The sequence below is a fragment of the Eutrema salsugineum genome, unplaced genomic scaffold (assembly GCF_000478725.1).
Source record: "Eutrema salsugineum unplaced genomic scaffold, Eutsalg1_0 scaffold_14, whole genome shotgun sequence".
In the NCBI taxonomy this organism is placed as follows: domain Eukaryota; kingdom Viridiplantae; phylum Streptophyta; class Magnoliopsida; order Brassicales; family Brassicaceae; genus Eutrema; species Eutrema salsugineum.
In genome coordinates this window covers 1,613,891-1,628,048 of record NW_006256877.1, presented here as the reverse complement: position 1 = coordinate 1,628,048, position 14,158 = coordinate 1,613,891, and the positions used below count along the sequence as shown (strand labels likewise).

At 38.2% G+C, this 14,158-nt stretch overlaps 1 protein-coding gene across 2 annotated transcripts; it reads right to left on the bottom strand.

Annotated features, from left to right (window-relative positions):
• Positions 1–8,856: 8,856 nt before the first annotated feature.
• On the bottom strand, positions 8,857–11,339 carry LOC18022492. 2 transcript variants are annotated; one of them, XM_006405205.2, is made up of 5 exons: positions 11,121–11,339; positions 10,939–11,021; positions 10,582–10,827; positions 10,179–10,382; positions 8,857–9,152 (listed from the first exon to the last, which is right to left on the bottom strand). In XM_006405205.2, the coding sequence occupies exons 1-4, from the start codon at positions 11,242–11,244 to the stop codon at positions 10,188–10,190; spliced, it is 648 nt and encodes a 215-aa protein (XP_006405268.1). In that variant the 5' UTR covers positions 11,245–11,339; the 3' UTR covers positions 8,857–9,152; positions 10,179–10,187. The 2 variants fall into 2 exon arrangements, with proteins under 2 accessions (XP_006405268.1, XP_024014628.1); XM_024158860.1 differs by lacking the exon at positions 8,857–9,152 and having other exon boundaries at positions 10,036–10,382.
• Positions 11,340–14,158: the final 2,819 nt, after the last annotated feature.

Below are 14,158 nucleotides of genomic sequence, written 5' to 3'. Positions count from 1 at the left end.
ACTATCGAAGCTTTTCACCATTATAAGAAAAAAAAATGTTTCATGATAGTTATTATTGTTAGAACAACAGAATATTAAAACATATCATTTCAAAAGATTATATATTATTAAAAATCTATTATTTATCAATGATTGCCTTTATAAATTTTGTAATTATACATAGCAAGTCCGCGGTTGGTGCGGATCCCCACCTAGTTTAATTATAAAACTAAATTTAACTAATAAATGCATAAATTTTAAAATTAAATTGAGATGGTGGTAAAAGAAGATTTAATATATTTATTTAATTTAAAAATTTATTCAATCTTCATATCTTATTATTATCTAGAATTTTTCATGGATTTGCATTGATTTGATTATTCTGAATTTAATAGAGAATTTGAATTTTTTTGAATATATTTGCAATTAATAAATACTTTCCAAATCAAAAATAAAAGAATCTGAATTTTAATTGTATAATATAAAAGATCCGTATGTTTTTATCAGTTTTCTTTGATTAATAAATATTAATATAAGTAATCTGATTAATTTTTTTTGCATTACACAGCAACTAATCAGAAGTGTCGATCTTGTCATGTCACATTTGATAGAATAAACGTTATGATTGACGTGTTAACGGGTTCTCTCAACCAATCAAATTAAAACAAATTAGCATTTTTCATTAATCTATATTCTCATTTAATATTAAAAAACTTCTAAAAATTTGTATTATAAATATAATATACCGCTCTGCCAACACTTAAATATATTAACAAGAGCATACAGCTTCACATCATATTTTTACTTATTGATAACACCGGATTTTGACCATTTTTTATAGATCACTTTAATATCTTTTACAGGTGTTTTTACTCCATTTTCAAAGGTTTTCAAAGGATTTCTATGTTTCCGGATTTTAAAAGACTTTTCAGGTAATTTGGGATAAAGAGGCACAAAATGGAACACAAAGACTCTTTTGAATAAATGCAGACCGTCAGAACTCTCATGGAGAGATGAAGACCTTCTCACCGTCTGATCACCCTCAAAATTGGATAAGTTATAGAAGAATCAACCAGCTTTCAAATACACTTGGTTTGGAGACATTCCAACGGTTGGATCTCAAGATATTCTATTAGCCCCGGAGCCACTCGAAGTCGGCCAGCAAGTCACGCGACCGCGGTGATCAACCTATTTCCCGCGGTCAGAAGCTTCCCGACCGCGGCCAACCAGCCAATCCCCGCGGTCACAACACTCCCGACCGTGGCAATCAATCTCCGAATTAAAGCCCATGTATCTGAAGCCCAAAGTCATTCTCAGCCTCAATTCCGGAACCCTAGAGACCATGGAGTATTGGAGACTATAAATACATGTCATTTAGGTCGTTTTTAGAGAGAGCAATACACACTTTACAGAAACCCTTTTCCTTTAGCCGTTTTTATGAGATTTTTGTAGAAGATTGTTCAAGTCCGAGTTCTTCAATAGAGAAGCTTTCTTTATCTCTTTTCTTTACTGTTTTTCATTACTTTTATTAAAACCGATGATGATGTCGACCTCAGCCATGTCTGAATAGATCCCGAGTTGGGCTTAGGGTTCCCGAAAGGGGCTCTCATAATCGATTAAGACATCTAGGTTTATAGATCTGGGATTTCGACCTGTTCTCTGTTTATTCTTGTTCTTATTGCATGTATGCTTGATTGATCACCTAGTATCTGATCTAGATAGTTAGTGTTGTGAAAGTTTTCATTAAGTATCAGCCCTAGAATGAAACAGGCGATTTTTCCGTAGGAGTGCAAACCTACCTGCGGCGAGATCGTGAGTATTGACGAGTCTTGTGCAGCTCTTGCGTTCTCTCCCTTCCAGGGCCAGAGTGGAAACCTACTGGTCAGGGTTGCGAGAAAGAGTTGGTTATGATCACGACAGTGACGTAGTCATACCGCCATACTCTAGCTCTAGAACCCATATATCGATATCCGTCAATCCCAATCTATTTACCCTAGCGTTAAAACCGATTATGATCCCTTAGAGTTCCCAAAAGCTCAGTGTTGTTAGCCATAGTTTACAATTCCATCGATTTTTATTTGCTTATTTAGGCCTGCATTTCGATTTCCTTAGTTCGTTATTTACTTGCTTTACTAGTATTTCATTCGATATTTTACTTGCTTTATTAGTCTTTCATTCGATATTTTACTTGCTGTATTTGCCTTTCATTCGATTTCTTTACTTGCTTTTTAGGATAGATATATTTGCTTTCTTTTGTTTTAGTTTAATTCATAAAAAACAACCAACCTTTAAAAACCAATCTAGTCTAGACATAAAGTTAAAAACCGTAGAAGAATACCATGCACACAAATCTCTGTGGATTCGATCCCTAAATACTACAACTGATTAGCTGTGCACTTGCGGCTTTCATTTGTTTTATTAAGGGTAAAACTTGTTCGTTGACACGACAATCAAGTTTTTGGCGCCGTTGCCGAGGATTTGTTTCGCTGCCTTTTGCTATTTTTCTTGTTTTAACTTCTGTTCTAGACACCTGATCTCTAGTTCTTTCTTAAAGTTTTTCTGAATTATCTTTCCCTTCTTTTGTTTTTCTCTGAATTGCATGAATACCAGGCGCAGACCTGTAGAAAATATTCCAATTCTAGACGAGATAGACAGACACGAAAGAGAACTTCGAAGACTTAGACGAACGCAAGGAATGGCCAACGACGACCAGCCTGGAGATCCTTTTAATCGAACTTTAAATATGGACCAAGACGGGTCCGAACATGGAGAAAATGAAGAGAATGATCACAGAGAAGATGATCATGCTCGACAAGATGGAGAGGAGGATGAGGTTCCTCCAAGAAACCACCAGAACCGAGAGAGAGAAGGACGTGAAGACCTTGATCCACCCATCAATGCAGCCGATGGTGACCACCCAGCAATGCAGCCGAATGAACGCATTCACCGCCCCATTCCGCCAGCAAATCAACACCGAAGACAAGCCAGGAACCATCGCATAGCTGATTTTGATGCACCTACTCAAAATTTTCAGAATCGATCTGCAATTCAAGTACCATTTCCAAACCGGAATGAGTTTGAAGTCAAGCCTCAAATCATCTCATTGGTGAAGCAAAACCAGTTCCATGGAGTTCCTTCTGAACACCCAATGGACCATATCGAGCTCTTTGAAGAAACTTGCAGCATGATGAGAACAAATCAAATTCCACCAGACTATTTAAAGTGTAAGTTGTTCCCTTTTTCATTAGCAGATAAAGCTCACCGTTGGTTGAAATCTTTGCCCGCAGGATCGATTACCAATTGGGAAGAATGCAGAAATGCTTTCCTGAACCACTTCTACACTAAGTCAAGGTCGAATCAGTTGAGAACAAAGATCTCAAACTTTCAACAAGGGCAAACTGAATCTTTCTATGAAGCCTGGGAGCGTTTTAAGGAGAGGCCACTCATTTTCGGGAGACCATTCCTAGCTACAGTAGGAGCAGTAATCGATCACGCAAACCGGAATGCTGTTTTCCTCAATGTGGATAGAAAAAGGTACTATCCGACTATCTTAGACGATTTTCCAAGCAAAGGAAACAGACCAAAAGAGAAAGAGAAGAAGAAGCCGAAAGCTTTTGCAAAGATCAAGATCACCATTCCACCAGATGCAACAGAAACTAGTGAGGACCAAATCCAGGAGCTGATCGAAAACACAAAAAGTGTTTTAAACAATATTAAAGTCCAAAAGAAGAGTAAAGGAAAGAAGACGGCTCCTCAAGGAGAAGGAGTAAAACCTCCAGCGACCGGAAGCGATAAAGGCACATCAGGTGGAGTGCCATTCAAATCAGCCTGATTCCTCATGCTTACGTCGAGCTAAACGACTTAAAACAAAAGCGCTTAATGGGAGGCAACCCATTGAGGTACTTTTTCTTTTAGTTTTCTTTTCCTTTTTATAATTTATACTTTCTTTTTCTTTTTAAGTTTTAGGTATTTTATAAAACAAAAACACACAAAAAAAAAAAATCAGAAAACTAAGAAAACCAAGAAGAAAAAGGTAGGTTTTTAGCTGCTCGGCCCGACAAAGACGAGAAGCTTGGACAAACGCCGCAGGAGGAAGAGCCGCGGTCGCGACTGACCGACCCACGACCAAGGGAGCATCGACCGCGGCACCGTGAATGTGACCGCGGCCGAGCACTCGACCACCGCGGTCGCGCGTCTCCTGACCGCGGCCGTTGGTCGTTGAGGTGATTCCGCGGATTTCTGCTGCTTTTCGGTGTTGCCTGGTGTTTGCCTGGTGATTCCCGGTGTTGCCTGGTGTTTGCCTGGTGATTCCCGGTGTTGCCTGGTGTTTTCCCGGTGTTGCCTGGTGTTTGCCTAGTGATTCCCGGTGTTGCCTGGTGTTTACCTGGTGTTACCTGGTGATTCCCGGTGATTCCCGGTGCTTCCCAAATTGTTCCCGGTAAAACCCGAAAAGATCCTCCGTAAGTTTTAAAATTTCCTAATGTGCAAACAAGAAAGGTAAGTTCCCGTAAACTTAAAAATTTCCAGAAATTTTCCGTTTTTGTTTCAAAAACCCTTTTTAAAGAAAAGAAACAAACATTTTGGATTAAAACTCCTTCTTCTCTTCTCTTCCAAAAGATTTGGAGATTTAGGAGATATAACACATTTTTCAATTCTTAAGCTTTTAAAAAGATTTTTGGCTCAAACCTCACTCTTTTTCAAAGCTGATTCCAATTCTGCAATCAAATCTCTGTTTCCAGCAAGGTATGAACCTCAAACTCGCCATTTTTAATTGATTTCAGAACTTAGGGTTTTCTTAAAAAGCCCAAATCTTTGTTTATTGATGGTGGAAATAGCTTCAGAATGATAGATTATCCATTTAGGTTATCTAAAAATCGATTTTAGCACCTAGCTTAAGAGGAATTGAGATTTTTGAAATTTGGATTCTACATGCTTCATAAAAATCTAATTTGGAACAGCAAAATTGATGAGTTTGATTAAGCCTTGTGTGATTAGTGATTAGTATTGGGTAATCTTTAGAATTTACATGGAAATTGCTCATAAAAACCGATTTTTAGAAGATTTCTATGTTCAGAACATCAAAAATCCGAATCTGGTCATGAACTACTTGATTTCTCTGATTTAATATCGTTTTTGTTTGCTCATGGTTTTAATTAATCTCTTTATGCTAGTATTAGTATAACAAATCTTAATGTGTTAAAATCAGCATCCATATTCACTCTTTTTCCAAGAACCATTTCGTTTTGCAGAAAAATGGACCAAAACAGATCCCGAAGGAGCCGTCGCACTGGTGGCAGCTCCGAGGACATTCCCGATGATGCTACTCTAGGAGAGTACATGCTGAACCAAGCCAGACCGAGAAGGAGAAACTATGTGATGAGATTGCTCCAGCACTCAAGAGAAACACGAGCAGCTCCCGAGCCACCACAGATTCGATACATTGGGAGGGAGACAAACCCGAGAGTGGACTATGCAAGACGTTTCAAGAAGCTGAACATCAAACCCACGCCTTGCATAGATTATCATACACTCGAGATGCTTAGAATCAGAGAGGATGTGATCTGGTACATCGATGCACTTAAACTCATTCTGATCTGGAGCGCAGAGTTGAGAGACAGGGACGACGCTATGAGCGCGTTGTCACCTTCCTACAGGAGCAGCACCAGTTCGCAAACGACACATCGGAGGATGAGTGATTGATCAGCACTTCACTACCATCACGGTTCTATCATCATTTTCTTTTCTTTTATCTTATTTTATTTCGCTTTTATTCACCATCTTCTCACCAACTTTTTCACACTGGGGACAGTGTGATTTAAGTCTGGGCGAGGATGTCTATCCGTACTAATCATTTTCTTGCTTTTGTTTTTAAATTCCAAGTACTTTTTAAATTTTAATATGTAACCTATTCGACATTAAGTATTTTTCAGGAATGTTTGACGCAAAACTATGATGATTTAGACCTGCACGCTTCTACACTATGCATGATAGCTCATTTGTGGTTAGCACTAGACTAGGCGGTAGCTAGAGTACTTGCACTACGAACTCCCACCAGAGGACTTCTATTCATGGAGATTCTTTCTGACAGGATATACTAGCTCATTTTATTTGGACTTAATATTGATATCTAATTTTCTCATCATTGATTTTAGGCAGGCATCGACATACACATCTAGGACGTCTTTTACCCTCACTTTTACCACTCTTTGTCGTCCTAGATGACCAGTTTATCTTTATCTGGTACCATACCCTAAACCCGAAACCCTTGTTTTCAATCCTCATGCATTCTCTCTTTAGTTTATATCAGCAGATATGTGTAAAAAGTCGGAGAGAAGAGGAGCGACGCAGTTTTCAGTCACTCACAAAGAAGACTGAATGGAATTGGGAAGGCAGAGTATCAGAAACATCATGAAGGTTTACAAGACAGATATTGACTGGTAATTTCGTGCTCTCTAAGACTCTATCTAAAGGTGTTCCCTTTCTTTAAAAAAAAAAAAAAAAAAACGTGAAAAGACAACAAAAAGCCTAATGAGTCTTAGATTGTCAAAATTTGTAGAGCAATAAGCAACCACTATTCGTTTAAGGAGCTATGATTTTGAAAGATTTACAAAAATCTAAGTCTGGGGGAGTTAGGAGAGAGCCTGAGGAAGAAGACCAGGAATCTATGGCAAGAAGAAAGTGACTGAAAACTGTGGATACCAACAGCTTAACTCTCTCTTGCGGTTTTGCATAATATCCTGCATCCTCCAGATTTTCAGGTAACCCGTAAACACTTTAAGCCTTACCCCTAGAATAACCTTTTTAACACCTAGCCTAGATTGCCTTGCCTAGACTTTCTTTGATGAGAACCACAGAGATTTTTAATGAATGTTAAGAGCTAGTTGACTGGAAGTTAGATCCTAGTGCATAGATTTTCGCATGACGGATTAACGGACTAGTTATGCCTGTATTGCTAGTGAGAATTTTCTAGGCTATTCCCGATTGATGCATACTGATTGATATTGGTCTAGAAGTTTGGTCTCTAAGATTGCGTTTTCAAACCTCTCACCGAGATTTAGCCTTTGTTTTGTTTGAGGACAAACAAAAGACTAAGTCTGGGGGAGTTGATAACACCAGATTTTGACCATTTTTTATGGATCACTTTAATATCTTTTACAGGTGTTTTTACTCCATTTTCAAAGGTTTTCAAAGGATTTCTATGTTTCCGGATTTTAAAAGACTTTTCAGGTAATTTGGGATAAAGAGGCACAAAATGGAACAAAAAGACTCTTTTGAATAAATGCAGACCTTCAGAACTCTCATGGAGAGACGAAGACCTTCTCACCGTCTGATCACCCTCAAAATTGGACAATTTATAGAAGAATCAACCAGCTTTCAAATGCACTTGGTTTGGAGACATTCCAACGGTTGGATCTCAAGATATTCCATTAGCCCCGGAGCCACTCGAAGTTGGCCAGCAAGTCACGCGACCACGGTGATCAACCTATTTCCCGCGGTCAGAAGCTTCCCGACCGCGGCCAACCAGCCAATCCCCGCCGTCACAACACTCCCGACCGCGGCAATCAATCTCCGAATTAAAGCCCATGTATCTGAAGCCCAAAGTCATTCTCAGCCTCAATTCCGGAACCCTAGAGACCATGGAGTATTGGAGACTATAAATACATGTCATTTAGGTCGTTTTTAGAGAGAGCAATACACACTTTACAGAAACCTTTTTCCTTTAGCCGTTTTTATGAGATTTTTGTAGAAGATTGTTCAAGTCCGAGTTCTTCAATAGAGAAGCTTTCTTTATCTCTTTTCTTTACTGTTTTTCATTACTTTCATTAAAACCAATGATGATGTCGAACTCAGCCATGTCTGAGTAGATCCCGAGTTGGTCTTAGGGTTCCCGAAAGGGGCTCTCATAATCGATTAAGACATCTAGGTTTATAGATCTGGGATTTCGACATGTTCTCTGTTTATTCTTGTTCTTATTGCATGTATGCTTGATTGATCACCTAGTATCTGATCTAGATAGTTAGTGTTGCGAAAGTTTTCATTAAGTATCAGCCCTAGAATGAAACAGGCGATTTTTTTCGTAGGAGTGGAAACCTACCTGCGGCGAGATCGTGAATATTGACGAGTCTTGTGCAGCTCTTGCGTTCTCTCCCTTCCAGGGCCAGAGTGGAAACCTACTGGTCAGGGTTGCGAGAAACAGTTGGTTATGATCACGAGAGTGACGTAGTCATACCGCCGTACTCTAGCTCTAGAACCCATATATCGATATCCGTCAATCCCAATCTATTTACCCTAGTGTTAAAACCGATTATGATCCCTTAGAGTTCCCAAAAGCTCAGCGTTTTTAGCCATAGTTTACAATTCCATCGATTTTTATTTGCTTATTTAGGCATGCATTTCGATTTCCTTAGTTCGTTATTTACTTGCTTTACTAGTATTTCATTCGATATTTTACTTGCTTTATTAGTCTTTCATTCGATATTTTACTTGCTCTATTTGCCTTTCATTCGATTTCTTTACTTGCTTTTTAGGATAGATCTATTTGCTTTCTTTTGTTTTAGTTTAATTCGTAAAAAACAACCAACCTTTAAAAACCAATCTAGTCTAGACATAAAGTTAAAAACCGTAAAAGAATACCAGACACACAAATCTCTGTGGATTCGATCCTTAAATACTACAACTGATTAGCTGTGCATTTGCGGCTTTCATTTGTTTTGTTAAGAGTAAAACTTGTTCCCTCACGCAGTTGGCACAATCACTTATGCTGTTTAAGCATAATGCTTTACTATTAGTATACCAATTAAGGCTTGTAAAAGGAGTTAATGGCGATATTACATTTTTCTTTAGTGATTGTGGGATTCGTTTGGCACAGTTAATAAGTTTTTTTTTGTAAAATACATGGAAAAGCGTATCAAAAATGTTGATATTGTTATAAGTGGCTGATAAAGATTGCCGTGAACAAGACATTCTAAAGAATATGTTCACACATTTTTGGTTAAATGAACTTCGCAACAATATTACATCCTTGTTTTTTGACATTTCAATTGTTCTCTGCCTTTGCAACAATGAGTTTATTTTGTTCTCAGCGTTATTTGTGAATTCCTACAGCTGCGGGAAGTAACGACAAGTGCAGCGTCATTTGCTCGATCATGCCTCATGAGAGCAAAGAAAGATGCCTGAAAAAGAGAATGAAGCAATTTGTTTAACTACTTGCAATAATCGACTGAAGCAGACCAAAAATGATTGTGCGTTTATGGCAAATGAATTATCTTCTGCGGTATGCTACTTCCTTTGTATTCCCTATGCTGTCACCATTCAAAACATTAACCTAAGTCCTATGTTGTCACCATTCAGAATATAAACCTAATGACGCATCTTCCAAATGGTAACAACATTCTGGAATATGATGGAAGAAGCCGACCAAACAACGCTTGGGTGGTAATTTGTAACAATCTCCGCCAGTTGTACACATCAAACTGGACAAAGATTTCAGCTACTTGAACAAATCTTCAATCGGAACTCTAGAAAGAGAACCCAAGAAAATAGCGATTTTCCTTGTTGTTAGAATTATTTTGCTTACTAAGATTCCCAGAGCCATCCTCCAAAACCGTAGAGACGGATGTCTAGACCATACTAATCTGTCTAGACCATACTGTAACACTTCAACTCATTCCCAAACAGATTTACACATTCCATTTTGCATACAATCAAAATACCAAATTAAAATCTCTCAAAAACATTGGAACAATTTTTTTAACACAACACACAAATTTCTCTGTAATTTATCTAATCTCGAATTACTAGCCTATCCAAACGCTCTCATTACATATATCTGCCTTTATAAACCAGTCAAGAACCAATTTAATATTTTTAAATGCTTATTTTACGTTTTATTAGCATAAGTCAAACTAGAGCTCCTACTGATTATCAATCCATTCCTCTACCGAAAACAATATCTAGTCACTCCAATACAGTGTCTAACAAAGAGGCATATAACAAGGAAAGCAGTATCTGATCTTCCGAGAAATTCAAAATATGGACTATATATATATATATTAATATGACCGATTTCTTCTCATTTGGAGCTCTGATATTTCAGAAGAGATCAAACGTGTTATTCGTTTTATTATGGTAGAATAAAACTAGCTATATACAGATTTATGACACAAAGATTGTACAAGGTATTAATCACTAGTCCAAACCTCTTTACTTTACAAAGGGAATCGGTCTTTGCCGCCGTCACTATCACCGCCATCATCATTATCATCATTCATGTCGAAGAGATCGAAGCCCCCAACATCCCACTTAGCATCTCTGTAATTGAAGCTCGAGCTCACATAATACTTCACCTCATGAAACAAGTTGAGGTTATCCACCAGCTTATGAAACACGTTGCATCCACAACACTGCATTACCAAAGACAAACAATTAATAACAATTCTTCGGGGACCAGATCAGGTTAGATTAGTCCCTTTCCGACCCCGAATATCGAACTCATTATCTTCTCGACTCTACCGTTTGGGGTGGTACGCCAGTTAAGCTACCGAGGTCGGGTAAAATCTATTAACTTTAGTGTCGTTTTCTCGTTACAAAGCAAAATGTTACCTGCACAAAGACGGTGCCGTCAGAGTAAGCATGTGGATTTATGGCTCGTGTAGTTCTCTGGCCACAAACGTTGCAAGTGAAGGCAACACGCATACGCCTACGAGGCGATTTCGTGAATAGTGACCAAGGAAACGTTGAAACCGTCTCCGTATCGGCCTTGGCCGGAAGAGACGGCCCTTCCATCCCGGAACCGGTGGTCCAGCCTCTTACCGAGGCTGCGTTCAATACTAGTCCCATTGCCTCATCCTACAAATTGAAATTTGACGAAATTACCTAAGACTCTGGAAAATAACATATCGAATCCAGAAACAGGAAACGGTAATTCAGATCGAACAAGATCAAGCGAGAGAGATTTACATCCGAGAATGTTCGGTTTTGGAATAGAGGAACGAGGCTCGATGAGTTCAATTCAGATTTCGGATCATAATCTTTGTCGTCCTCTGAATCAAAACAGAGAAGATACAAAATAAGGTTAAGAGACGGTCTTAAACAAAACACGATCGCGAGATGATCGGAAGCAACGAAATAGCAAAGATTACTCTTCGAAAGCCGGACGATTCTCGGAAAAGATGAGTCTGTTCTCTTCTTCGGGGAGAAGATGGAAAGCGGCGATGATGATGAGGAGACGATGGTTGCCGCAGAGCTTAAGGCGGTAGCTTCCATGGTTGATCTTTGAGCTTAACAGAGAAGGAAGTATTGTTTTTCCTTTTCTCTTTTCTTAGAAAATTTCTATCTTCGTTATTATTATTATTAGGATTGAGTCTGCTAGTTTGTGTTTTTATATTTTTTTATATATTATTTTTAAAAAAATATAATATGTTTAGTTATCAATATTAGTGTTTTTATATAACAATAAATTTCTCGACACCCGATCAAGCTTGTCCAGTATGCTCGCTGGTAACATATTATGCTCATCAAGCATTAATGACAAATGTGGAGAGATATAGACGACATTTGTGTGATACAAGCTTGTGTCAAGTGTGTAAAGGGGGTGATGAGTCCATTCTCCATGTGTTGCGAGACTGCCCGGCAATGGTGGGAGTATGGAATCGTTTAGTTCCTCATCGCAAGAGACGAGCGTTCACTACAAGAAAACAGTTAATTAACGACTACGGTTTGCAACTGATAATGTAGTCGCTAAATTTTGTGACTACTTAATGACTGATTAACGACGACCCTACGACTGCGGAAAATCAGTCGTCAAAATGTCGCTAAATAGTGATTGCGAATGTCGTCACTTCTTAGTCGCTATCTAACGACGGATTAGCGACTAATATGTAGTCACGATTAATCAGTCGCAAAAACGTCGATAAAGTTGCGACTAATTTGCGACATATGCGGCGAGTCGGTATTATTTAACACGTGTAATACGTTTTAGGGTGGTTGTACCGGTTTTTCGCGACGAACCGTTGGCAGTCGCAATATAGTGACAAAACAGTCACATATTAGTCACAAAATTTTCTATATATTGAGATCCCATCTACGTTCTACTTCATTAGTATGCTTGCTATCATTTTGGTAGTTACTTTATAAAATTCCTTTAGCTGTAAGAAATATTTCTTACAAAAAAGGTGAAAAAAGAGTTAAGAAAAAAAAACTCTTAAATAGAAAGAGAGTTATAATTTTAATTTCCAAAATGTCTGGAAATTATAATTATAATAATTTTAGAGCTTGGATGTATAACCGAATCGATGAAAAGACGGGTAATTTTTCGGATGCGTTTACAGAAGGAGTGAAGCAATTCATGAATTTTACAAATAATCAGACTATAACACAAAGCAATTGTGGTAAATTTTTCTGCCCTTGTAGTGTATGCAAAAACAACAAGTTTTTGTTGGGGAGTAAGATTTGGAATCATCTATACAGTAAAGGGTTCATGCCAGATTATTATGTTTGGTATAAGCATGGGGAAGAAATAACTATGGATTATGGAGCTAGTTATAATAATAGTCATCTAAGTGGGAGTGAAGAAAAAATGGATAATATAGCTGAAGATAGATATGTGGATATGGTGAATGATGCATTTTGTGATAATTTTCGTCAAGATGATAGCTATTGTCTAGATGAGAGTAATGAAAATGTAGAAGAACCATTATACGATGGTTGTCATGAAGGGCATTCACAGTTATCTTTAGTTGCTCGGTTCATGCAAAATAAGGCAGATTATAATATGAGTGAAAAATGTATGGATTCATGGGCCGCATTGTTTACTGAGTATTTACCAGATGGAAATCAAGCAATCAGTTCTCATTACGAGACAGAGAAATTGATGGGAAACCTAGGCCTTCCTTTTCATAAAATTGATGTTTGTATCAACAATTGTATGATCTTCTGGAAAGAGGACGAACATTGGGAGAACTGTAAATTTTGTCAAGCACCAAGATATAAGCAAGTCAAGGAAGGACGGCGATCAAGAACCAGAATACCATATAGTCGTATGTGGTATCTACCTATAGCTGATAGATTAAAGAGAATGTATCAGAGCGAGAAGACAGCAGCGGCTATGAGATGGCATGCTGAACACCAAGCCAAGGATGGAGAAATGTCACATCCCTCTGATGCTGCTGAGTGGAAATATTTTCAAGATCTACATCCTCAGTTTGCTTGAGAACCCCGAAATGTTTATCTTGGATTATGTACAGATGGGTTTAATCCATTTGGCATGTCTCGTAATCATTCTTTATGGCCTGTGATTTTGACCCCATATAATTTACCTCCTGGTATGTGCATGAAGACAGAGTATTTGTTCCTGACGATATTGAATTCAGGGCCAAATCATCCACGAGCCAGTCTTGATATATTCCTCCGACCTCTTATTGATGAGTTAAAAGATCTATGGTCTACTGGAGTGAATGCATATGATGTGTCCCTGAAACAAAACTTTAATTTAAAAGTTGTGCTGCTGTGGACGATAAGTGACTTTCCAGCATACGGTATGTTATCAGGATGGACTACTCATGGTAAATTATCTTGTCCAATTTGCATGGAAGATACAAAGGCTTTTTATCTCCCTAATGGAAGGAAGACATGTTGGTTTGATTGTCACAGAAGGTTTCTTCCACAAGATCATCCATTAAGAAAAAATAAAAAAGACTTTTTGAAGGGTAAAGGCATGAGTGACTACCCACCAGAGTCTTTGACTGCTGAGCAAATCTATTCTGAGCGGATAGAATCTGTGAATCCTGGTAGAACATTTGAGTGCGGTGGAAATGGTCATGAAAAAAAGAAGGCTGGATATGGTAAGTGGCACAACTGGCACAAAGAAAGTATTTTCTGGGAGTTGCCGTACTGGAGGGACCTTAATCTCCGGCATAATCTTGATGTGATGCATATAGAAAAGAATTTTTTTGACAACATCATGAATACTCTTATGAGTGTGGGGGGTAAATCAAAAGACACAATCAAGTCAAGATTGGATATACAACGATTCTGTGATCGGGCACACTTACATGTTAATGGTAATGGTGCAGCTCCTTTTCCTGTATACACATTGCAAGAAGCTGACAAAAGAAGATTACTAGAATGTGTGAAAGCGGTACAATTCCCAGACGGTTATGCATCTGATCTAGCTAGTTGT